Source organism: Bolinopsis microptera, chromosome 5 (assembly GCF_026151205.1).
Source record: "Bolinopsis microptera isolate Bmic1 chromosome 5, MBARI_Bmic_1.0, whole genome shotgun sequence".
NCBI classification, from domain to species: Eukaryota; Metazoa; Ctenophora; class Tentaculata; order Lobata; family Bolinopsidae; genus Bolinopsis; species Bolinopsis microptera.
The window spans coordinates 16,670,348-16,694,990 of record NC_087076.1 but is presented as its reverse complement, the minus strand read 5'-3'; the positions used below and the strand labels follow the sequence as shown (position 1 = coordinate 16,694,990).

Sequence of the window (24,643 nt, the reverse complement as noted above, 5' to 3'; positions counted from 1 at the left end):
TTCACTGTCCATATTTTGTAACAAAATCTAAAATTTCATAATACATGGTGTTGTATATGTTTTAATACCACTATAACTAAAGCGGACAAGCTTTTTATTTTACAACAATATCATTCGGTCTCCTTGTCACTGTAACACTTTGAAAGAAACACGAAGATTGAACAGCGAGACAGAGAATGGACAGTGAGACAGAAATTGAACAGTCAGACAGGGAATGAACACCGAGAAAGATTGATAGGTAAGACAGGGAATTGACTCTAAAATAGAGAATGAACACTGATGCAGAGATTGAATAATGAGACGGAGAATTAACGTCGAGACAGGAATGAACAGTGATTTAATAGTTAAACAAAGAATGATCACTGAGAAAGAGATTGAATAGTTAAACAAATAATGAACGTCGAGACAGATTGAATAGTGAGACGGAGAATGAACGTCGAGACAGAGAATGAACATTGAGACAGATTGAATAGTGAGACGGAGAATGAACGTCGAGACAGAGAATGAACATTGAGACAGATTGAATAGTGAGACGGAGAATGAACGTCGAGACAGAGAATGAACATTGAGACAGATTGAATAGTGAGATGGAGACAGATCGAATAGTTAGACGGAGAATATCATAATATGGTTAGTTTAATATCTAATATCTAAAATGATTGCACGGCTTTTAAAGTAATATATTATCAAACATTATCTTATCTATGTTATCTAATTTAGTTTCTTTTGTAAATATAGGATGCCACATCATTGACGGTATCTGACAGTTTCTTATATAATAATGCACGGACATCATCGTCCATCACGTCAAACTCAGGATCATTAACGAAGGAAGTTATTCTGTTTGAAAGCTCCCGCCAATCTCCTTTATAGTCTATGTCCCGTTTCTTCTTTCTTTTATCCTCATTTCCTCCAACCTCATCATCTTCTACTTCTTCATCCTCGTCTTCTGATGCTGGATAATCGCAGCATTTGTTTACATCTGCATCAGCTGGCCATATCCCAATATCACTTCCTGCAAAAATAATATCGGATTTTATATTTTGACTATTATAAGAATTGGAAGCAAAGCAATAGGGAAAACCTGGCAAACCCTGCGGAGATGTGATTTATGAGTCTGATGGCAGAGAGTGATAACCCACTTTAACAGACAAAATTATCTTTGTCTTTCCAACCCTGATAACAACCAGGGTCCACACGGATACCTCGCCTCGGAGGTCGAAGTAATGCCCTGCCTTTGATATTGATAATAATATTTACTGTTGGAAACTTCATATTTTCTCTACTAGCAGGCTCCACACCTCCTACATCGACGCGGACGCACTGCCATAGCACATGAACGAGTTATGAACCTCAATTTTGTCTTGTCTATTCAAATTGGAATGTAAACATGCATACAGATCAATTTAACAGACCTTTATCTTTTACGAAGAACAGTATGTTTCTGTAATCTTCAGGTAGGTCCTCCCATTGCATTTCATTAAACCATCATCAATAGCTTGAAAAATATGTCTGCAGGTGCAAGTTGGTCCTCTGATGTTCAGTTGGTGGGGCTCAGACCGGTGAGAGGATTTCACATAGAATACTCCATCAACGACCTTGCACACTTTGCTTGACCGTTTACCTTCTAAAATTACTGGCTGTTGTTCAAAAAATCAAACCAAGAGAGAACACATAATATTTTGTCGCTTTATAATTCAAATTATTACAAAAAAATACTCGATTCTCCAGAAATTTGCCTTGCACATATTATGTAGTGATATAGCACCAAGTTAGTGTCGTCGTTTTAAGCGGGTTTGAAACTTTTAACTCACCCTTATCGTATTTCAGTCGAAGTTTTCTCTTCTTTTTCCACCAATCCCAGAGAAGTTTGAGTGGAAGAGTAATTAATGAGGGAAACGTAGAGTAACACTGATGAAGACAGAGAGTTACCACTAAATGGGAGAGTAACTACTGAGCATGAGGGAAATGTAGAGTATCACTGACGAAGACAGAGAGTTAATACTGAGTGGGAGAATAACTTCTGAAGGAAATGTCTAGAGTAACACTGATGAAGATAGAGAGTTAACACTGATTGGAAGAATAACTACTGAGGGAAAGACAGAGAAGTTAACAGAGAGTTAACTCTCAGTGTGAGAGTAACTACTGAGTACTGAGGGAAATGTAGAATAACACTGATGAAGACAGAGAGTTAATACTGAGTGGGAGAGTAGCTACTGAGGGAAATATAGAATAACACTGACGAAGACAGAGAGTTAATACTTAGTGGGAGAATAACTACTGAGCATGAGGGAAATGTAGAGTATCACTGACAAAGACAGAGAGTTAATACTGAGTGAGGGAATAACTTCTGAAGGAAATGTCTAGAGTAACACTGATGAAGATAGAGAGTTAACACTGATTGGGAGAATAACTACTGAGGGAAAGACAGAGAAGTTAACAGAGAGTTAACTCTCAGTGTGAGAGTAACTACTGAGTACTGAGGGAAATGTAGAATAACACTGATGAAGACAGAGAGTTAATACTGAGTGGAAGAGTAGCTACTGAGGGAAATATATAGTAACACTGACGAAGACAGAGAGTTAATACTGAGTGGGAGAATAACTACTGAGGGAAATGTAGAGTAATACTGACGAAGACAGAGAGTTAATACTGAGTGGGAGAATAACTACTGAGCAAAATATAGAGTAACACTGACAAAGACAGAGAGTTAACTCTCAGTGTGATAGTAACTACTGAGGGAAATATAGAGTAACACTGACGAAGACAGAGAGTTAATACTGAGTGGGAGAATAACTAAGATGAGAGAAATGTAGAGTAACACTGATGACGACAGAGAGTTAAAACTGAGTGAAAGAGTAACTACTGAGAGAAATGTAGAGTTACACTGATAGAGACAGAGAGTTAACTCTCAGTGTGAGAGTAACTATACTGAGGGAAATGTAGAATAACACTGATGAAGACAGAGAGTTAATACTGAGTGGGAGAGTAGCTACTGAGGGAAATATAATAGAGTAACACTCACGAAGACAGAGAGTTAATACTGAGTCGAGTGGGAGATTAACTTCTGAAGGAAATGTCTAGAGTAACACTGATGAAGATAGAGAGTTAACACTGATTGGGAGAATAACTACTGAGGGAAATATAGAGTAACACTGACGAAGACAGAGAGCTAGAGTTAATACTGAGTGGAAGAATAACTGCTGAGAGAAATGTAGAGTAACACTGATGAAGACAGAGAGCTAGAGTTAAAGAGTTAATACTGAGTGGGAGAATAACTACTGAGAGAAATGTAGAGTAACACTGATGAAGACAGAGAGTTGATACTGAGTGGGAGAATAATTACTGAGAGAAATGTAGAGTAATACTGACGAAGACAGAGAGTTAATACTGAGTGGGAGAATAACTACTGAGCGAAATATAGAGTAACACTGACGAAGACAGAGAGTTAACTCTCAGTGTGAGAGTAACTACTGAGGGAAATGTAGAATAACACTGATGAAGACAGAGAGTTAATACTGAGTGGGAGAGTAGCTACTGAGGGAAATATAGAGTAACACTGACGAAGACAGAGAGTTAATACTGAGTGGGAGAATAACTTCTGAACGAAATGTCTAGAGTAACACTGATGAAGATAGAGAGTTAACACTGATTGGGAGAATAACTACTGAGGGAAATATAGAGTAACACTGACGAAGACAGAGAGTTAATACTGAGTGGAAGAATAACTGCTGAGAGAAATGTAGAGTAACACTGATGAAGACAGAGAGCTAGAGTTAATACTGCGTGGGAGAATAACTACTGAGAGAAATGTAGAGTAACACTGATGAAGACAGAGAGTTGATACTGAGTGGGAGAATAATTACTGAGAGAAATGTAGAGTAATACTGACGAAGACAGAGAGTTAATACTGAGTGGGAGAATAACTACTGAGCGAAATATAGAGTAACACTGACGAAGACAGAGAGTTAACTCTCAGTGTGAGAGTAACTACTGAGGGAAATGTAGAATAACACTGATGAAGACAGAGAGTTAATACTGAGTGGGAGAGTAGCTACTGAGGGAAATATAATAGAGTAACACTCACGAAGACAGAGAGTTAATACTGAGTCGAGTGGGAGATTAACTTCTGAAGGAAATGTCTAGAGTAACACTGATGAAGATAGAGAGTTAACACTGATTGGGAGAATAACTACTGAGGGAAATATAGAGTAACACTGACGAAGACAGAGAGCTAGAGTTAATACTGAGTGGAAGAATAACTGCTGAGAGAAATGTAGAGTAACACTGATGAAGACAGAGAGCTAGAGTTAAAGAGTTAATACTGAGTGGGAGAATAACTACTGAGAGAAATGTAGAGTAACACTGATGAAGACAGAGAGTTGATACTGAGTGGGAGAATAATTACTGAGAGAAATGTAGAGTAATACTGACGAAGACAGAGAGTTAATACTGAGTGGGAGAATAACTACTGAGCGAAATATAGAGTAACACTGACGAAGACAGAGAGTTAACTCTCAGTGTGAGAGTAACTACCGAGGGAAATGTAGAATAACACTGATGAAGACAGAGAGTTAATACTGAGTGGGAGAGTAGCTACTGAGGGAAATATAGAGTAACACTGACGAAGACAGAGAGTTAATACTGAGTGGGAGAATAACTTCTGAACGAAATGTCTAGAGTAACACTGATGAAGATAGAGAGTTAACACTGATTGGGAGAATAACTACTGAGGGAAATATAGAGTAACACTGACGAAGACAGAGAGTTAATACTGAGTGGAAGAATAACTGCTGAGAGAAATGTAGAGTAACACTGATGAAGACAGAGAGCTAGAGTTAATACTGCGTGGGAGAATAACTACTGAGAGAAATGTAGAGTAACACTGATGAAGACAGAGAGTTGATACTGAGTGGGAGAATAATTACTGAGAGAAATGTAGAGTAATACTGACGAAGACAGAGAGTTAATACTGAGTGGGAGAATAACTACTGGGCGAAATATAGAGTAACACTGACGAAGACAGAGAGTTAACTCTCAGTGTGAGAGTAACTACTGAGGGAAATGTAGAATAACACTGATGAAGACAGAGAGTTAATACTGAGTGGGAGAGTAGCTACTGAGGGAAATATAATAGAGTAACACTCACGAAGACAGAGAGTTAATACTGAGTCGAGTGGGAGATTAACTTCTGAAGGAAATGTCTAGAGTAACACTGATGAAGATAGAGAGTTAACACTGATTGGGAGAATAACTGCTGAGGGAAATATAGAGTAACACTGACGAAGACAGAGAGCTAGAGTTAATACTGAGTGGAAGAATAACTGCTGAGAGAAATGTAGAGTAACACTGATGAAGACAGAGAGCTAGAGTTAATACTGAGTGGGAGAATAACTACTGAGAGAAATGTAGAGTAACACTGATGAAGACAGAGAGTTGATACTGAGTGGGAGAATAATTACTGAGAGAAATGTAGAGTAATACTGACGAAGACAGAGAGTTAATACTGAGTGGGAGAATAACTACTGAGCGAAATATAGAGTAACACTGACGAAGACAGAGAGTTAACTCTCAGTGTGAGAGTAACTACTGAGGGAAATGTAGAATAACACTGATGAAGACAGAGAGTTAATACTGAGTGGGAGAGTAGCTACTGAGGGAAATATAGAGTAACACTGACGAAGACAGAGAGTTAATACTGAGTGGGAGAATAACTTCTGAACGAAATGTCTAGAGTAACACTGATGAAGATAGAGAGTTAACACTGATTGGGAGAATAACTACTGAGGGAAATATAGAGTAACACTGATGAAGACAGAGAGTTAATACTGAGTGGAAGAATAACTGCAGAGAGAAATGTAGAGTAACACTGATGAAGACAGAGAGTTAATACTGAGTGGAAGAGTAACTACTGAGAGAAATGTAGAGTAACACTGATGAAGACAGAGAGTGAACAATGAGTAGGGGGACATAAAATATGAAGTGCATGATAGTTGAATTACTCACACTGTAACTTTGATGTTATTCGATGAACCAACAAATCTCACATAGGCACAGAATTTAGTGATCGTTACATCGTTTGCAACACCAATAAAAACCTGAAAAATGGAAGTAATGATGTACTATTATCTCTACTATAGTTCAGAGAATTGTTTCTGTCTGTACGACCGCCCACGTGCAAATTAGATGAGAAATAGGAAGTTGCATAGTAACCATGGTAACGAAGATTGTTGTTCCCACGTGCACGTGCAAGGATTTGAGAGAGGCATTTTGATCGGTTTTTGTTATTACGTGGTGTTAAGTGCGAGCTATATTTTAATTGGCTGTATCTTCGGTTGTGATGAATATTTTTTTGATGCGATAGAAACTGACTACCAAAGAATAGTATTAGCTTCCTCCCTGTGACCACGGGTTTTCTAGTATAATTATGTAGGGGACAAGGTTACAACGAAACAGAACATCTTACAATCATCAAAAAGCGAAGATTTTATATCAAGATTAATATACAATGTAATATATTATATTTTATATAATATATTGATATTATATAAAGGATCATAGCAAGTATGTTGAACCTGATCATAACAATTTGAGGTTTCAATACTTACGTCTCACATACCTAAAGCCAGTCAATATCTGTTTCAATGTTTCTATCATGGCAGTCCAGAGTAACTATAGCTGTATTCTCTTGCATGTTTATTATCAGTTTCGCATCAATGAGGCAGAAGGAAGTCACTGACGAAACGTATGCATTCAGCATTGCACAACTTGCAATGCACCTATTATGTTGGTAACCGTTGATGCTGTCTGCCAATTCATCACAGCAGATGAAAAAGCACTCGAAACAACAACCATGTAGCTCTTTCAAATTCAAGCTGTATAACTATAGTCTATAATGCATATTATAATATGATCTACTGATGCAGGCGAAGCTAGGTCAGGAACGCAGCAATGTGAAGTGTGAACCGACGAAACCGGAAACAGGTAACCAAAGATCTCTGAATTCTCTGGTCCATTATTCAGTTCTGATGTTTCACACACACATACCTAAAATGAAGTAAATGTTATGAACGGCTATTTTTAAAAGAATACTAGAACTTGTATTATTTTTCTTCCCAATATAAAGATATACCAGTAGTTTGGCTGTTCAATATATTTTCATATTATATAAGATAACTGTATCGAGTGTACTTCTATATAACAAGAATCAGCTCTACAAAAGAGAATTGGAGTTGCTAAAAAATAGCAAAAAAAACAAATACATCTAAGCTGAGGTCAAACACAATGAAAAGTTTTCCAATGTGAAATTAATAGAAACATTTCCAACAGAATATTTTAGAGGGTGAGACCTTTTTTAAATAAATTGACAGTCTAAAACAGAATTGCATATACTGCATCGAGAGACTGTGGGATACTGAAGGGAAAGGAAGCAGTTCTAACGAGCTCTTCTCAAACACAAGGATATATTCTTGTGAACTCGGCTAGTATATATGAAACATTTGTCATGGAGTTGTAGAGGGAGTTATGTGCCTCGCCGGGCTAAAGTAGTGGATGACCTTGCTGTACGGCAAGTTAAACAAGGATCTGAAACTACTAGGTTCCGTACAGACTCAACTCTGCACCCGTGTCAATATGTTCATTATATGCAAGCCTCTTGATTTATAATCACCGAGTCTAGTAATTGTTTAAGAGAGTTCTCTGGCAGTTACGAAACTCGAGAGACTGTGGGATACTGAAGGGAAAGGAAGCAGTTCTAACGAGCTCTTCTCAAACACAAGGATATATTCTTGTGAACTCGGCTAGTATATATTAAACATTTGTCATGGAGTTGTAGAGGGAGTTATGTGCCTCGCCGGGCTAAAGTAGTGGATGACCTTGCTGTACGGCAAGTTAAACAAGGATCTGAAACTACTAGGTTCCGTACAGACTCAACTCTGCACCCGTGTCAATATGTTCATTATATGCAAGCCTCTTGATTTATAGGCTCAATAAAATGTGACCTCCAGATCAGTAAAATTAGGGGTGCTGGGAGAGCTGCATAGAGTCCACTAGTATTTAATATTAGCCTGTACTGGCTCAATAAAATGTGACCTCCAGATCAGTAAAATTAGGGGTGCTGGGAGAGCTGCATAGAGTCCACTAGTATTTAATATTAGCCTGTACTGGCTCAATAAAATGTGACTTCCAGATCAGTAAAATTAGGGGTGCTGGGAGAGCTGCATAGAGTCCACTAGTATTTAATATTAGCCTGTACTGGCTCAATAAAATGTGACCTCCAGATCAGTAAAATTAGGGGCGCTGGGAGAGCTGCATAGAGTCCACTAGTATTTAATATTAGCCTGTACTGGCTCAATAAAATGTGACCTCCAGATCAGTAACATTAGGGGTGCTGGGAGAGCTGCTTAGAGTCCACTAGTATTTAATATTAGCCTGTACTGGCTCAATAAAATGTGACCTCCAGATCAGTAAAATTAGGGGTGCTGGGAGAGCTGCATAGAGTCCACTAGTATTTAATATTAGCCTGTACTGGCTCAATAAAATGTGACCTCCAGATCAGTAAAATTAGGGGTGCTGGGAGAGCTGCATAGAGTCCACTAGTATTTAATATTAGCCTGTACTGGCTCAATAAAATGTGACTTCAAGATCAGTAAAATTAGGGGTGCTGGGAGAGCTGCATAGAGTCCACTAGTATTTAATATTAGCCTGTACTGGCTCAATAAAATGTGACCTCCAGATCAGTAAAATTAGGGGCGCTGGGAGAGCTGCATAGAGTCCACTAGTATTTAATATTAGCCCCTGACGAGATATTGGCGAAAAACTGTCTCGATCACGTGATATGACCGTATTAGGAAGTTAGTCTAATTTCTCGTTAGGGTTAGGGTTTCAGCATATGCTTTTGTTAAGGATTGGGTTAGGGTTAGGGTTGGGATCAGATTAAAGGGTTATGGTTTCGAATAGTCGCTCAGGACCAGCTAGAGAACGGGTTGAAAAAGTCACGTGACAGTCGAGTGTAGAGTAATTAATCATCATCCAGGCTTCTCACAGTCAAGTCTGGCTAGATCGGCGAAATGCGCTACTGTGCCGCGCCGAGCTGCCATGAATTGACATCGTCAATTAAGCTTTGGTTAGAGCAACCACCGAGCAGTGAGCCTCACCGAGTTGCGAAGGATTGACATCGTGAACATGAATGAAGGGGGCCACGCACTCGTGCGCGGCGGGTCATGCAACGTATGACAAATTTTGTCGATGGCAACTTAGTGGTTGATTCACGATGTCAATCCTTCGCATCTCGCCGATCTGCATTATCTTTGCGAGAAGCATTATTGGATGCGCGCGCGACCCAGTAGTGCATCGCGCTACAAACTTAGCGGAGAATCAATTGTAGGTTTATAACGTACCAAGACGCGCGCCGATTCGGAACGTTTATATTTTACTATTATGACCCGTTAAAGAGTCAAGCAAGTTATGAACATATTTCATAATATAGCGCGCCCCTTTATGCTTTAGTTTAAGTGGTCAGGGATGATTACGGTTTACGTGACGTGTAGAGGATAAGGGTTTTGAATAATCTTTCAGGAAAACCTACGTCCTACGACCTAGAGAACGTGTTAGAAGATTAACGTATGAGCGCGCCCCTGTTAAACAATTAGGTGCTAAGGGTTCGTGATCCTCTCAAAATATTTGTCCTTCTCATGCATCATGGGTTGTTTGTTTAGTTGGTCGGTCCCCATCTCGGAATAAAGTTTCACAAAAATACCAGACTGAATGCGATGGGTGAGGAGAAATGAAACAAATTGTTACATGATATATCTGTGGGAAATATGCTCGTATCATAAAGGAAATCAAATCGTTTAATATATCCAATTATTCAAAACTTTATTATTAAGGGACAAACTCAATTTTCCTCCTCCTAATAATTAGTAACTGCCAATATCGCATAACATTAGAACACATCGATACACTACTAACTAGAAGTTAGATATTAAAACGCAACCAACTTGAAGGTTATAAAATTTACGGATTAATACCAGAAAATTAAATTTAATCATAACACTAGATAAATAAAACTAACTTTATCGCAAAATACTGGAAAGCCAAAGTCCAAAAATCTGTAAACCCTTAAAATGGAAATAGTATATTACACCCTAAGCCGGAAAATGAGAAAAAAAAAACACAATATAACGTGCAACGACAGAATTTTTAGCTACGTGATCAAATCAATATAGATAGCAATTTTCCCAAGCATTTTATCTCTGCTGCAAAATCATTTCACTTTCAGAATAAATGAAGTGGTTAACGATGGCAGATATTATAATCCTAATAAAATGAAATCAAGATGCGAGTGACTTAAATACAACTTAAATCATATAAATAAAATAAGTTTCTGTGTCAACAAAAAGCATAAAAATTAAAAATAAATATTCGACATTGCAGAGCGGCCAAAACTACATTGAGCTTCAATAATCATTATCATTTATGACGGACGGGGCTATCAATGACTTGAAAGCTTACAAACTGACGCAGATAAACTTACGATGGTACATCGAAACTGTCCCCTTCCTGGCAGATCAATCGGAAAATATAAACGCAAACAAAACCAGGATCATCCAAACTCCAATTACCTTCCTTCTATATACATTAACTTATCAATCTTACGGGCAGTTCTAAAATATACATATTTTCAATGCTGAGATAAGGCAGATACTATACTCAAAATTATTGATCAGTCCTCAAAGCTAAACACAGATAGCCGAAACTGTGTTAGGGCCAAGATTGCAGCGAGATCAAACTGCTTCAGGTTCCATTAGCTTTATCTGATCATCACAGTATCCATGATTACAAAGCTTAATGGACTTCTATTTTGGTAAAAATCCTCAAATGAGTTAAATAAAACCTTACAATATCAGAAAACTTTAATTGATAGGAGGAAGAAGTCCAAAACTCCAAACAATCTAGCCCTAACAGTTCAGCCGATTAAATACTGACAAGAACTTCTACAAAGCATTTCAATACTATATTATATAAATACAAATTTAAAAACACAACACAAGAAGGGTGAACGGTGATCTGAGAGCGGGTAGGGAAGCGCACGAACAGCCCAACAGAGCCGACAATCTACGAGATTTCCACACGACAGGAGAAGTGGTCGTTCCAGCATCGATAACAAGATGAAGGAAGACCTTTCAGTTCATCCATTTCCGACAGATGACGGAGCCGCAATTACAAGGGATCTTTTCAGTATCGTCTTCAAAGTCAAACTTGTAATCGTATGTCAGCTGAAATAAACGATCATCAATATAACAGTGGAGGTACTCGGAACCAACCGGCAAGACGAGGGAAACCTAAATGTTGACGTATGAAATGTTTGTAGCTAGATTGGAAATGGCATCAAACCTCTTCTCCTAGCCGGATCTTTCTATTTGAGATAATGATGATCTTTTTCTCTCGTTCAAATGTTACTATCTCTGCTACACAATTAGGCTCACATGAGTGATTGATGTATCTGAAAATATTGCTGAATCAAGAAATTATTCAAAGATAAATATGTTTAAAACCAAGTTTTTAACACCGTTATCATACCACATGAAAAGAGAAAGTGAGTCGTGGTAACCATCTGAGATAGGATAAATAAGTAATATTCAAGATAAGTTACCTAGCCGGCCCGCCGGTCAGAGTCGCATCAACAGCTACTACATCGTCAACTTTGAACATGTAGCACCCGATATTTTTGCTATTGTAGTAGATCTCTCTTTGATCACATAACGACGTCCGTACAAGCTGGCCCACGTACTCGATGACCATGGTGTTGCGGTCGATGAATCTTCTTGCGTAAAGTCCCAGACCCTGAATCCCAGATCTCCGTAGAAGAACATTGAGTTTCCACTCCGTTTTCAATCGTCGATATTGTGACGCTGGAGAGGATAGAGGATCAGCTATTGAGCCACCATAATATCAAAGAAAGATGTTTGCCAAGAAAAGAGAATTCTCAATAAGGTCTAGCCTCGGACACAGGTAGGGTGGTGAGTCATAGTTCTGAACACGTTATATCAAATACTAGATTTGATTGGTCGCTGCTGAAAGCTGACTATAGATCAATCACAGTAATACGTGACAGGGAAATTAGGGCTCACTTCTCCACCATATCCAAGTCTATCTATTTGGGTTAAAAACTTAAAACTTAAATACCTCGATTGAAGGATTTCTGATAAGGTAGCATGTCGTGGAACATTCCAAATTCTCTGTTCCAAAGGTTGGGAGCTTGGGAACCTTGTATGGAAGACGACACTTGTCTGTGACCACCAACTCTGAGGGAGATTTAGGCAGTTTAAGTTACCATAATGTGATGGGACAAGTTGTTAACTTTACGGCTTAGCAAAACTTAGAGAAACTTGTAGCTAACACGGACAAGTATTGTGCTCAAATTGAATGGTTGGAATCGACAGGCAGCAGATTTCTAGCGACCACGTACGACCGCATAGGGACGATATGAGCTATTCATCTGGATTCTGGAAGTTGAAAAAAGTGAAACACACTAAAATCGCATCCACACAGTCTGGGAATCGCTCATGATTTCGGTCACCCGGTATTAGCTATTACAGAAGAGTTGGCAGATTTCCATATTCGTGGTCCACTTTAAAAAGCGGGAAAAGTAACCCCACGTACAGTATGTTCTTGGGGCGCTGGTTTGGCTTCGTTCAATAGCTCTGACAGTTTGTGTTGTCCACACTTCGGTTGATAAGAAGCAAGCGCCGTAAGAGCGTTCGTACACAAGTGAACTGTACTGTCGAAGTTACCGACCGAACAACCAATCAGAATGAAGGAAAATGCCAAGAGGGTCGAACGCGCGCACTAGGCGCGCCACGGACAGTGCTAACTAATACACTCTTTGCAAGAGAAGGCTCTCAAAAATTTGGGCGCAAAATTACAGGTAGACCGCGGGCGCGTGTAACATATAGACCCACATTGTACACAGGTCGAAAAGAAACGTAAAGGAAACATGAAAATGTTATAAAGATTGAAACGCATGCAAACCTTTTAGTGTGCTTGGTGTACTTTTCAGTTCTAGCAGACTGGGAGGGATTGAAAGGGACTAAGTGTTCCAAGGTTACTGTCTCAATACGCCCGTAACAGAATGTATAACCTTCAAGCTTATCTGACCCCGGTAAACCTTCTATTATCCTCAACAGATTCCTTTCAGTTAATCCATGTAAGAATGTACCCGTGTGGAATACCACGTGAATACTTAAAATATCAGGGGTTTTGGATCTCAGTAAAGCGATTGAGTCTAACACTTCTTTCCAAAGGGCATCAACGCATGAGTTTTCTAATTCTACCGTTTTGCCATGTTTCTGATACGACATTTTGAAAAGAGGAGCCTCATTTTTCACATCAATAGAACAATGATAAGAGCACCTCTTGCCCAAAGTATCAGGACTCCAAAATATTCGTGTAGCCGAGTAATCAAACGGATATATGATGTCTCTTGTGTGAAAATTCGAAGTGTTATTCAAGATGTGACCGGGATGGTGGAATATCATGGGGCCTATCCGTATTTTATCTCCGGGGTTTTTGAATCCCTCGTTGGTGAGAAGTTGCTGGATGTCTTTCTCGATGACAACACGTCGTCTCACAGTGAAATCGTCGCAGATATTCCCTTGGAACTTATGAGCTGCACAGTAAACCGTCTGAAAATAGTAAATTAGAAAACCTTCAAACAGTACAATAACACATTATTTAGATCATTATTTTCAAGTGCGATGCAAAAAAGAAAACCTGTACTGTACTGTTTCACAGAATCAACATTCAACAACCCCGATAGTATTTTCTAGCTATGATGTTTATTGCTGTGTAAATTTATAATATACATTTTATCATCTGCCATACCTTGTTGGTGTAAAATGCGCATTTTGAGTGTCTCGCACACAGAAAATGGTAAGCTACATTGCACTTGGCCTTGAAGCACACAATGCTAGCACCAATTCGATTACAGTAGCTGCAAGTCTGAAAGATAAGGTTTCAATTGTAATGTTATAAACGTATCCAGTGATGAATTGCAGGCAGATCGTATTTCAAGGTCCCAATAATGTTTATACAATGCAAAAATGGGTTGGGCTTTTTTTCGCAAAGCAAGAGCTGAAAAACCTTGTCCCAAAACCAAACTCATAAAACTAAGTGCATAGTATGTAATATAAGTAAAAAGTTAAGGATATATGACTAACGGTATCCTGAGCACGTTTACAAATCTGAGGAATATTGACCAGACCACCGTCACGTGTCTCGTAAACGTCATTACTCCACAACGCACAGTTCAGGTGTATCCATGTGTTCTTACGGTAGTTCAACAGTCTGAAAACAGGAATAATTACATTCAATTATTATACCCCGCTAAATAAGGAAGGAACTAACAAAATGTTGAGTTGTTCATTAATTTTGAATCTGTCGACAACGCTCACACAAGGAGCGACAACAACTAAAAATGAGGGTGAAATTTAGAAGTGTAATTAATTAAGTAATTATAAGTACCTGCTAGGACCGTTAGGAGAACCGTCCCCAACCGAACCACACAACAAACACACCCTCTGATCCACTGCATCTGTGGTGGTGGTGTGTTCCTCGTGCCACTTCTTGAACTGTGGGTCACGTGTGTTAGTCACGTGTGTCACAAAACACAAATAATAATCATAGCAATAGCAATTAAAAGATAAGTATTGTCCATAAACCGAAGTATGAGCTGTTACTAGAAATTTGTTCAGTTCGTTTTTTTTCAGTTTTGTAATTACACCACCTAACATAATATCACCGCTCTAAGGAAATAAGCAATTCTTATAAAATAAGGTAAACTGACCGCCTCAAAGAGCCGGTTGTTCTCCTCAGCCATGTTGATGTGATGATTCTCCATACCGGTAACGTCCTCTAACCTCCAATATTTCCATGATTCGCCCTGTCTCCGCCTCTTTCCCGGTGAAGTTAACTGAGGTTTTAACAAGATGCTTAGTCACAGTGAACTGTAAACAAGCCCCTGTCACAGTGAACTGTAAACAAGCCACTGTCACAGTGAACTGTAAACAAGCCCCTGTCACAGTGAACTGTAAACAAGCCGCTATCACAGTGAACTGTAAACAAGCCCATATCACAGTGAACTGTAAACAAGCCCCTGTCACAGTGAACTGTAAACAAGCCCCTGTCACAGTGAACTGTAAACAAGCCGCTGTCACAGTGAACTGTAAACAAGCCGCTGTCACAGTGAACTGTAAACAAGCCCCTGTCACAGTGAACTGTAAACAAGCCGCTGTCACAGTGAACTGTAAACAAGCCCCTGTCACAGTGAACTGTAAACAAGCCCCTGTCACAGTGAACTGTAAACAAGCCCCTGTCACAGTGAACTGTCACAGTGAACTATGAACAAGTCAGCAGATAGCAGAATGCCCAGACTCACAACTATCCTTCTAAATTTGTAGAGAAAGGACAAATAGCACGTCCGTTAGTTTGAACCATTTGTCGGATACCTAGGGATGAGGCAGATCTAAAACTCATTACTCACGGGTCTATGAGCAGGACTGGAAGGGGCTGGGCTGGAGATGTGTTGTTGTAGTGGAGGAGGGTTGCATATCATGTGGTCTGATTTGGGGTGACCCTGTTCATCTGATCGTAGTGAAGAGAACTTTTTGCAGTAGTACTGCGCCTGTTGCGGAGGTTTAGGTCAATATTCCTCAATGCACGTCATAAGTTTCAATAAATTTCGTCCTCATCTAATTAATAGACACGTACAAAGTGATCACGTACAATATTCTGAGAATAAATGTTCCATCATAGCATAAATTCATTAAAATGTAAAATAGGGTGCACCAAATGTTCAAGTAATGAGAACAAAGTTCGGGCCTGTAAATAAACGAGATGGAGGAAAATGGCACAAAGCCAATCACAAAACTAAATATATTCTTACAACAACATCTGTAGCACACACAATATAATATGTCTAATCAACCTAGACAATCGGTTGCAGACAAAATTAATTTACCAGGCAGCTATCTGAGCAGAAAGTGGCACCATGTTCGTCCTTGATACCGTAGTAAGGGCGACCAGGTGCTATGTGCTTCAGTTTGTTGGGGTGTAAGACTATGATACAGTTGTAACATACTAGGTTGTGGGGAAGTGATCCAGGGATTATGTTTTGTACCTGGGAGAGATATTGTTCTGGTTAGGAATAAGATATGATATGTATTTAATGGGTGGGAGTAGGACGTTAATTTAGCTTCCTACAAAACATGACGTCACCGACACATTCCTATCATCGATATTATCATGTATTATGCTAGGTTTTCATAGTTACGGTTATGGGCCCAACAAGCATATTAAAGCTGGATAAAACTTACCCTCAGTTCGTTCAAGCTGGCCAGATTATCCTTCTTGAGCTTCATCCCCAGCATATCACTGAGCATTTGAAAAGCTTTGTGTAGGTTAATAACTCGTGTGGTTTTCTCGTCAGTAGGAGGGTTACAAGGCTTGATTGTGGGAGTGAAGTCCGGGCCCGTGATAGCGAAAGGCAGTTCACGGGGTGACATACTGTTGTCCGACCCTACATCCTTGATGTATTCCTGTTTGATGTGAGCGGGAGGAGTAGGTTTCGTCAACTCCAACATCGGTTTGTGAGGTTTGATAACAGGTTTTTCATGTTCTACGGACTCCTTGGATTCAGTTTTCTCGTTCACTGGACGCTGGAATATGAGCTGAATTGTATCGTTTTGTTGTTTCACCGACATATTCACGTTATCTTCTTGTTTGATTTTCTCCATGGAAATTGCGGGGGAGTTGCCTCTCTTGATTCCTGCAGCAGTCTTATCCTGCAGCAGTCTTATCTGCTCAAGAATCTTAGACTTGTCAGAATCTGTAGTCCCAGACTTGGCTTGTTCGATATCTTCTTGCATTTGATAAGCTTTAATCTGCTGTTCCCGGAGCGCCATCATGTGCTGGTGTTGCTGATAGTAGTACATCCTCTGTGCTTCAGCTGGAGTAACCCCAAACTTTTGACAGAGCATTTTCTCCTGCTGAGGAGTTAGCACTGTCGGGGCGTGCGCGTGGTGCACTGGAATGTTTGCTCTTCTCTTTTCCATGTGTTGCTCGTGTGCTGCCAGCTTTTTGTGGAGTTTCACTGCTTCCTTGTCGAAAGTGGAGAGCTGAGGTTTGGGTGTCGTGAGGACCGGGCCAGCTGTGATGTCTGCCGAGGCTTGTTTTTGCTGCCGTGACTCCTTGATCTGAGCCACAAGATCTCTGTAGAAGTCGCGCTGGTTCTCAATAATTGCCCGACCGTAAGAACCAACAAGTTTACAATGAGGAGAAGTGCCTGTCCCCCTAACAACTATATCCACCATCTTGCCTATGTCGGGCTGCTGGACAGGTGGAATATGCTTGTTAGCGGCGCGGATCGGAGGACCATTGTATCCAACTCTCTCGCGCTCTGCTCTAATTTCATCCATTTCAGCCTTGGTCCTGCGCTTCCGTCTCTTGGCGCTCTCTAGGCTGTTGTACTGGCTTGGTGTTAGGGGAGGATTATCAAAAGGATCCTTCATTGTAGGTGTTCCGGCAGAAGAGGGTGTCTGTGATCGCTGACTCTGTGGAGACTTAGCATCACTGAAATCCTGGTTGTCCTCGATTTTTATCTGATGTTGATAACGAGGGGTTTCGAACTGATAACGGGGCGAATCGGCTTGCATTGGCATTTCACCTGACTTTGAAACCACTGATTGCAAAGATTCTTTTGTTTTTGATTTACTTTTAGATTTAGAGGTGGGCTTTGGAGTCCTTGGAGGCTCTATATCATAGTTATCATGAAAATGGGGACTCTGAGTAGTCAAGGTAGGGCGAATGTGCCTAGGGTCACTGTTTCGGGAGAGGGCTATTGCATAGTGAGGTGCCATAAGGCGTTGTTGTGGATGAATTTGCCCAGGGATATGGCTGACATGCGGTCCTGCCATTAAGGCAGGCCCTGGACTCCGCATGTTTAAATGTTTTGGGTTAATGATTCCTAGAGGTGGGCCTCCTCCCTGACCAGGGATATTTTGGGGCATTTGATTGCCCATTCCTTGCTGAAACCCCAATGAGTTCTGATTCATGCCGTGCGGCCCGATGAAAGCATCTGCTGGGGTCTGTGGAGAGTTGGCACCGAGTGGTCCTGGTCCCATGGCAGTCTGCATCACCAAGTTGGGTCCTATCTTCAACATCTGAAATTCGACTCGGTTACGATAAGTTGTTTAACCGTGATTCGCTCCACTGCTCCGGGCAAACGTTGAAAAGGAAAAGCTGTCACACTATTCGATTACGAGCAATTTTATAATCACTGAAAAGTAAATGCTTTGAAAATTCCACAATGTTTATTTCTCTCCATTTTGCGTTATTGGCCAACAATTATAACCTTTGATTTATCATCCTTTTTTACAGGAGTTTCGGCCTTCTTTTTCTTCCTCTTTTTCGTTTTGGGCTTTTTCTCCTCCTCAATGACGTGACCCATTGGTTCCATCATACCAGGGTGTCCAGGACCCATCATCCTGCTTGCCGTCATACTGAAAGGGCATACAATTCTAGAAAATTTATAATATTAGGTTATGAAATGAATAAACTGCATCCAGGTCTAAAATTGATGATTTAGATAATAATCATAATCATATTATCACTTGCCAGAAACTAGAATTTAAAGACGAGCCAGAAACTGAAAAATGTCAAGAATTTTACTAGACCAATTTAGTTGCCGCTCACCTGAAGATGTTTTCCATGAGACGGCTATACAAAGCTTGTATTTGTTGGGTGGATAAGTTGTTGGGATGTTGTGGAGCCTGTGGAATTCCTCCGCCTGTTGTTTTCCAATGGTTGAATTTCTTCAGCCAATCCTGCTGCATTCGAAACTGAAACAAAGACCGTTATGACTTAAAAATGTAAGGATTTGGCGAAATGAAGTTATCATGACCGTACTGAATCAAATCAAATATGCAATCAAGATCGACTGAATATACCTGGACAAATTGGGCGACGTTCATGGGGAAGTGTAGATTGCTTGGTATCATCATCTGCTGACTCATGTAGTGCGACTGTTGCTGTTTTCTCTGCTCCAACGCTATCCGTATTGCCTGTTTCTGATGCATCTGTTGCTGTGAATCATGGGGATCGTTCGAGAAATCTTCGCTTTTGATCAAAGGCGATGAATTCTTACTGGCAGCTCCTTTGTTTGGTGTATTTGGATGTGATTTGGGAGTTGCTGAGGGAGAGTTGTTGTTGATGTTTAGACTCTTGGGTCGTTCCATGTCAACGGAAGTTTGGGGTGATTTGAGAAGTGCGCTTTTTCCTTGTTTGAAGTTCTTGGTAAGAGGATTTGGCATGCCAGGCATCTGTAAATTCTGACGGAAGTGCTCATTGTAATCAAATCCAGGATGTCCAGGACCAACTCCTTGGAATTCAGAAGACGGAGGTGCAGGGGTTTGAGGACCACCGAATCGCAAATGAGGCGGGAAATTTTCCAAATTGACTTGAGGATCTACTGGGGTTGGGGGCTCTACTGGTGCAGCTGGTGCCTTCTTCTTCTTTGTCCGTTTCTTCGTTTTTGGCGGTGGTTGAACAGGTTCAGGAGTAGGTTGCATGCCAAACTGGTTCATGTGATTGAACTGAGCTTGCATGTTCTGTTGAGCGATGATTGCTTGTGGAGGAAGGTGTCGGAGAGGTGTGTGAGCTCCAGGACCTGTATGATGAACCCATTGACCGGTCGAGGGATCGAAGTGTCGTCCCATGTACCCTGGTCCACCCATCATTTGACTTTGAGCTTGCATCATTTGCACGTTCATAGTGGCCATGGCTCGTGGTGTCATCGGCGATCTTATGGGCCCTGGTGTCATAGGACCTCCCGGAGTCATAGGTCCAGCAGGAGTCATAGGTCCTGCAGGAGTCATTGGTCCTGCTGGAGTCATAGGACCTGCTGGAGTCATAGGACCTGCTGGGGTCATAGGTCTATCTCGACTGGGTGGCATCTGATTAGGCATGCCCGCTTTGGAGGGAATGGGACCCACGGTGACCGTACTGTTAGACGTCTCCTCTGGTGTTCTGAATCTCTGCCACCCACCCATCATGGGATCGTTACCAGTCATCATTCCTTCTTTGACGTGTCTGTTGGCAGTTGGGTGTCGCTCGTAGAGCCGTTGTCTGCGCTCTCGTTGACTTTGTCTCAACATCTCCTGATCATCCATAGATAGCTTTTCTGGATCTTGAGGTGGCATTCTGTTTCCCTCGAACTGTTGAGGCCATCCTCCAGCTGGAGTTGCAGGGGGTTGGTCTGGGTGAGCCATGTACTCTGAATCCTGAAATTTATGAGATCATTAAATTGCGATCGTGTGAAAAATACTGGGACAGAAACTACCAAGTAAACAGAGGCCTCGTTCATATCAAATTTAGACGCTATATCAGTTGATGATCGTGTGTGACTTGTAGAAATGATGTCATATGTAATTTAAACCGAGAACAAAAATAGAATATGAAGATAATAAAAAAATTATATTTCTATAAATAGACAATAAAGAGATGTAGGTACAGCCCAAACTGTCCGCTTGTGGACAAAAGCAAAAATAATTAGGACGACATAATATCACCTAAACGTTTCTTGAATGCAGCCAGAATGTAAAATGGTTATGAATTGACTTGGGTTCAACAACTTAAACAGGTCCATCACAAAGTGGCCCAGAGTGATCTACGTGCCGCGACTATTTAATTATAGGGGTATTAATTAAAGTTAGCAGAGTGAAATCAACCCATCTGCATTAATTAATTAAGGTTTTCAAGCAGGCTACACTCTTCATTATCAATCTGCTCACTGACTAATATGAATTGTCCTTCGCGTCGATGTTTATATCATGTAATATGTATAATAATATATTGAAACGAAATAAGTAAGCAACTCACTGTCTTTCTCAACTTCTGATTTTTCTTGGAATTGTTGAAGTAAACCTTCTTCTCGTCTTTAGACAGCTCCATGAACGCTTTATTTATCATTTTGTACCGTTCCAACGTGTCGGTGCAATGAGCTTTGAGCATGTTCATCTCAGGGTTGTTGTTAGCAAATAGCAGCTGAGGTACTGTTCCCGAGGTGCCTCTCTTCTCCTCCTCCTCCCACTTCTTGAAGGTGTTCATGCTGGCTGGTCGCTTGTTTACTGTACCAGTCGTAGGCGGATCAAGGCTGAAAGTTATCTCAGTTTAACCTATTATATCAGCTATTATCACTTAATACTTATCAAAGTCATGATTACATAATAATTTAACATAACACAGATCGACAAGACTATTTTAAATAATTCTTGCCTTAAAAACAATTGAGAATTATTCGTTGAAAAACTTACATTTTATCGAAGTCTGATCGATCATTTGGACCAGTTTTGCGGTGTTCATTTTCCAGTTTTTTCATGGTTATGTCGTCAAAGAATCCCGGGAGGTCGAATCCCTCGAGTTGTAGTCCCAAGAAGTCGTCACCTAGTTCCAGGTCAGACACAAGCTGATTGCTCGGAAGATCATCCTGCGTGGTTTACAATCCGGTTAAAGTTATTAAAAGTAAAAGAGATTAAGTAATCGTATTTACCACTTACCACCAAATCCAAGTTGGTTTTTATCAGGTGGCAAAGTTTTAAAAGTTGAACGAAAGTGACAAATTCAACGATTGCATAACGAAGTTTTGCGGATTACTTATTTATTTAAATATATTATTTATTTATAAATAAACTTTAAACTGTTACAGATAACAGATCATCGTTAATTTGCTAAACTAGCTTCAAACGGCGCGGGTTTTAGAGTATTTTCGTTGTATGGCTACAAAAACATATATATAACCGCTATCTTAATTGTATTGCGCGGCAAATACAAGATCTTAAGAAAATAATGCTTTTCGAGGTAAATCAAGCGTACAGAAGTGAAACTCACGTTGTTTTGGGTTTTGCTTTTCTCACTCCAAGGCTCTCCATCGTCCAGCTCTGTACCGATAGGTTTAGCCTCGATACTTTCTAGAATTGCGTTCAGTTCAAGAGGTAGCTCTCCGTTTCCTTCATCTAGATCCTGGAAAACAGTTAGATGTAAAATTCTCGCCAAAACAATGATACACTCAAGCACAATCATCCTTCGTTATGATAATATCTCTTAGTCATATGATTATCCATATCAGGGATATTTAAGGGGGCCGGGGGGGGGGGGGGGGGTCTTCATCAAAATTATCTCGAAATCGAGTTTATAGTTGTTTCTGATAGAGGGGAGTGATATCTATCAGCTGCTTTTGGTCCCATGGAAAGATATTGTTCCTAGCCGAAATTATCACCGGCCAAAGGTCAGCGCTTATGTGTAATTGTATTGCGCGAGCGATTTTCAATCGCGCGTTCTGAAAATCGAGTCTAAAAATCTATCTTCTCCTACATTTTTTGAGCAATCACCCTCAAACTTTCAGGATATGTTCTTAGGATCAGTAAGAAGAGAACTCTAGAGCCAGAATTTTAAGATAGGCCTTTAAAGATTTTTAATTCGATTTTTGAAAATCTTGGACCTTGAATTTTAGAGGTCCAAGATTTTCAAAATCGAATTAAAAATCTTTAAAGGCCTACCTCAAAATTCTGGCTCTAGAGTTCTCTTCTAACTGATCCTAAGAACATATCCCGAAAGTTTGAGGGTGATTGCTCAAAAAATGTAGGAGAAGATAGATTTTTAGACTCGATTTTCAGAACTCGCGATTGAAAATCGCTCGCGCAATACAATTACACATAAGCGCTGACCTATGACCGGTGATAATTTCGGCTAGGAACAATATTTTTCCATGGGACCAAAAGCAGCTGATAGGTATCACTCCCCTCTATCAGAAACAACTATAAACTCGATTTCGAGATAATTTTGATGAAGACCCCCCGGCCCCCTTAATAATACATAATTGCCCAAAACTTACTTCATGAAGGTACATCTCTAGTTTCCGTACTTACAGAGGGGTTGATCGTGGGAAGTGTACAGATTACAGAAGTTTCACTCGAAATTTCGCTTATTCTAGGTGTTCTTGTACGAGTATGCGCTAAATACCGAATGTAAGAAGTCCAACATTTAAGCGTCTTAATTGGTTATAGACACAGATTATCAAACCGCAGCGATTAAATAGGAGCCTTGCATCGTATCTAGGCCAAATTGCGTTCTTTATGTGATACCACACTACAATAGTTAATAGTGTACTAGTGAATACAATACAACACCATCCTCTCTCTTCCTGATCATAAAAACCAACTTTTTGACAAGGCTTTATCTCGGCAGTAGGTGTATAAGATATTACATCAGAGTTGGTAAAAGAGCCTCTAGCTCTCCAACCAGCTACTAAATGTAGGAAGGATTTATCACGGGGCCACGGCATGCTCGAGGACAATCATACCTTAAAAGGAATAATTAGGCAGCAGCTACTAATAATACCACATCAGAGAGAATCTAGCAGATTATCCTCCGGCTGCTCATATCAAGTTACGATATAAACGACAGATTGTGATCCCAAATGGGAGGTTATGAGCATGGCCACGAGGGGACAAAACATGGCATTCCAAGGTAGAATGAGTCCCGGGGTTATTCAATAACCCGGGCCTTCGTTCCCCCACAGTGGGGCTGCAATAAATCGACATTCGACAGCAATGCAGCAGGTACATTCACGGTTGGTTTGAGTATGAGGTAGGCTGTAAGATTGATACATTATCAAAGGGGATTTCAGTTGGGTATTTTGAAATCGGGAGTGACTATATTCGAAGTTTGCAATTGAGCATCACAGCCATACGATTATGACAAAAATTAGACCAAACTTTAAGTGAATGTGAACTTAGGAACTGTTAAGCCGAATAGGGGTACGGGTGACTGTGATTGTGTGATTCTAAGTTATGTCTGAGTGTGAGTGTGTGATTCTAAGTTATGTCTGAGTGTGAGTGTGTGATTCTAATTTCTGTCTGAGTGTGAGTGTGTGATTCTAAGTTATGTCTGAGTGTGAGTGTGTGATTCTAAGTTATGTCTGAGTGTGAGTGTGTGATTCTAAGTTATGTCTGAGTGTGAGTGTGTGATTCTAAGTTATGTCTGAGTGTGAGTGTGTGATTCTAAGTTATGTCTGAGTGTGAGTGTGTGATTCTAAGTTACGTCTGAGTGTGAGTGTGTGATTCTAAGTTATGTCTGAGTGTGAATGTGTGATTCTAAGGTATGTCTGAGTGTGAGTGTGTGATTCTAAGTTATGTCTGAGTTTGAGTGTGTGATTCTAAGTCAGACATGTCTGAGTGTGAGTGTGTGATTCTAAGTTATGTCTGAGTGTGAGTGTGTGATTCTAAGTTATGTCTGAGTGTGAGTGTGTGATTCTAAGTTATGTCTGAGTGTGGCCGCAGTGCTCCTGTCAACACTATCTCTCACTGAACCTAGGTGTGTGTTCGGTTACACAAACGAGAAACATTGGCCGGTGAAGTGGCAGTGTGTGTAGTGTTTACTCATCTCGAATATCATCGTCAGAATGTAAAACCTTTCGGCAAATTCTTCTGAGCTCTCTACATTGAAGACTGGTGATGATGTTATGTAAGTGTAGCTAGGCCAAGTAGTATATAATACTGTTAAACAGTTACAGTCTCACTGGGATACTGTC

The 24,643-nt window shown here is 40.3% G+C and overlaps 1 protein-coding gene and 1 long non-coding RNA gene across 8 annotated transcripts in view; both read right to left on the bottom strand.

Annotated features, from left to right (window-relative positions):
* Positions 1-82: 82 nt before the first annotated feature.
* Positions 83-7,055, bottom strand: LOC134815608 (uncharacterized). Of its 2 annotated transcripts, none has more exons than XR_010160256.1 (5): positions 6,609-7,055; positions 6,007-6,098; positions 1,815-1,911; positions 1,416-1,627; positions 83-1,015 (listed from the first exon to the last, which is right to left on the bottom strand). It is a non-coding gene; the product is annotated as an uncharacterized LOC134815608 (long non-coding RNA). The 2 variants fall into 2 exon arrangements; XR_010160257.1 differs by having other exon boundaries at positions 6,620-7,055.
* Positions 7,056-9,874: 2,819 nt separating this feature from the next.
* LOC134814934 (uncharacterized) overlaps positions 9,875-24,643 on the bottom strand; it is a 125,204-nt gene continuing 110,435 nt past the window's right edge. For all 6 annotated transcript variants that reach the window (XM_063823283.1, XM_063823286.1, XM_063823285.1 and 3 more), the window contains 18 exons: positions 21,943-22,074; positions 21,369-21,541; positions 20,935-21,208; positions 19,005-20,336; positions 18,751-18,896; positions 18,410-18,557; positions 16,374-18,218; positions 16,019-16,177; positions 15,542-15,682; positions 14,846-14,971; positions 14,524-14,630; positions 14,220-14,346; positions 13,885-14,001; positions 13,033-13,685; positions 12,187-12,305; positions 11,654-11,912; positions 11,395-11,503; positions 9,875-11,276 (listed from right to left, as the gene is read on the bottom strand). In XM_063823283.1, coding sequence (XP_063679353.1) covers positions 11,184-11,276; positions 11,395-11,503; positions 11,654-11,912; positions 12,187-12,305; positions 13,033-13,685; positions 13,885-14,001; positions 14,220-14,346; positions 14,524-14,630; positions 14,846-14,971; positions 15,542-15,682; positions 16,019-16,177; positions 16,374-18,218; positions 18,410-18,557; positions 18,751-18,896; positions 19,005-20,336; positions 20,935-21,208; positions 21,369-21,541; positions 21,943-22,074 — 6,060 coding nt within the window. In that variant the 3' untranslated portion in view covers positions 9,875-11,183. The remainder of the gene's footprint in view (positions 11,277-11,394; positions 11,504-11,653; positions 11,913-12,186; positions 12,306-13,032; positions 13,686-13,884; positions 14,002-14,219; positions 14,347-14,523; positions 14,631-14,845; positions 14,972-15,541; positions 15,683-16,018; positions 16,178-16,373; positions 18,219-18,409; positions 18,558-18,750; positions 18,897-19,004; positions 20,337-20,934; positions 21,209-21,368; positions 21,542-21,942; positions 22,075-24,643) is intronic.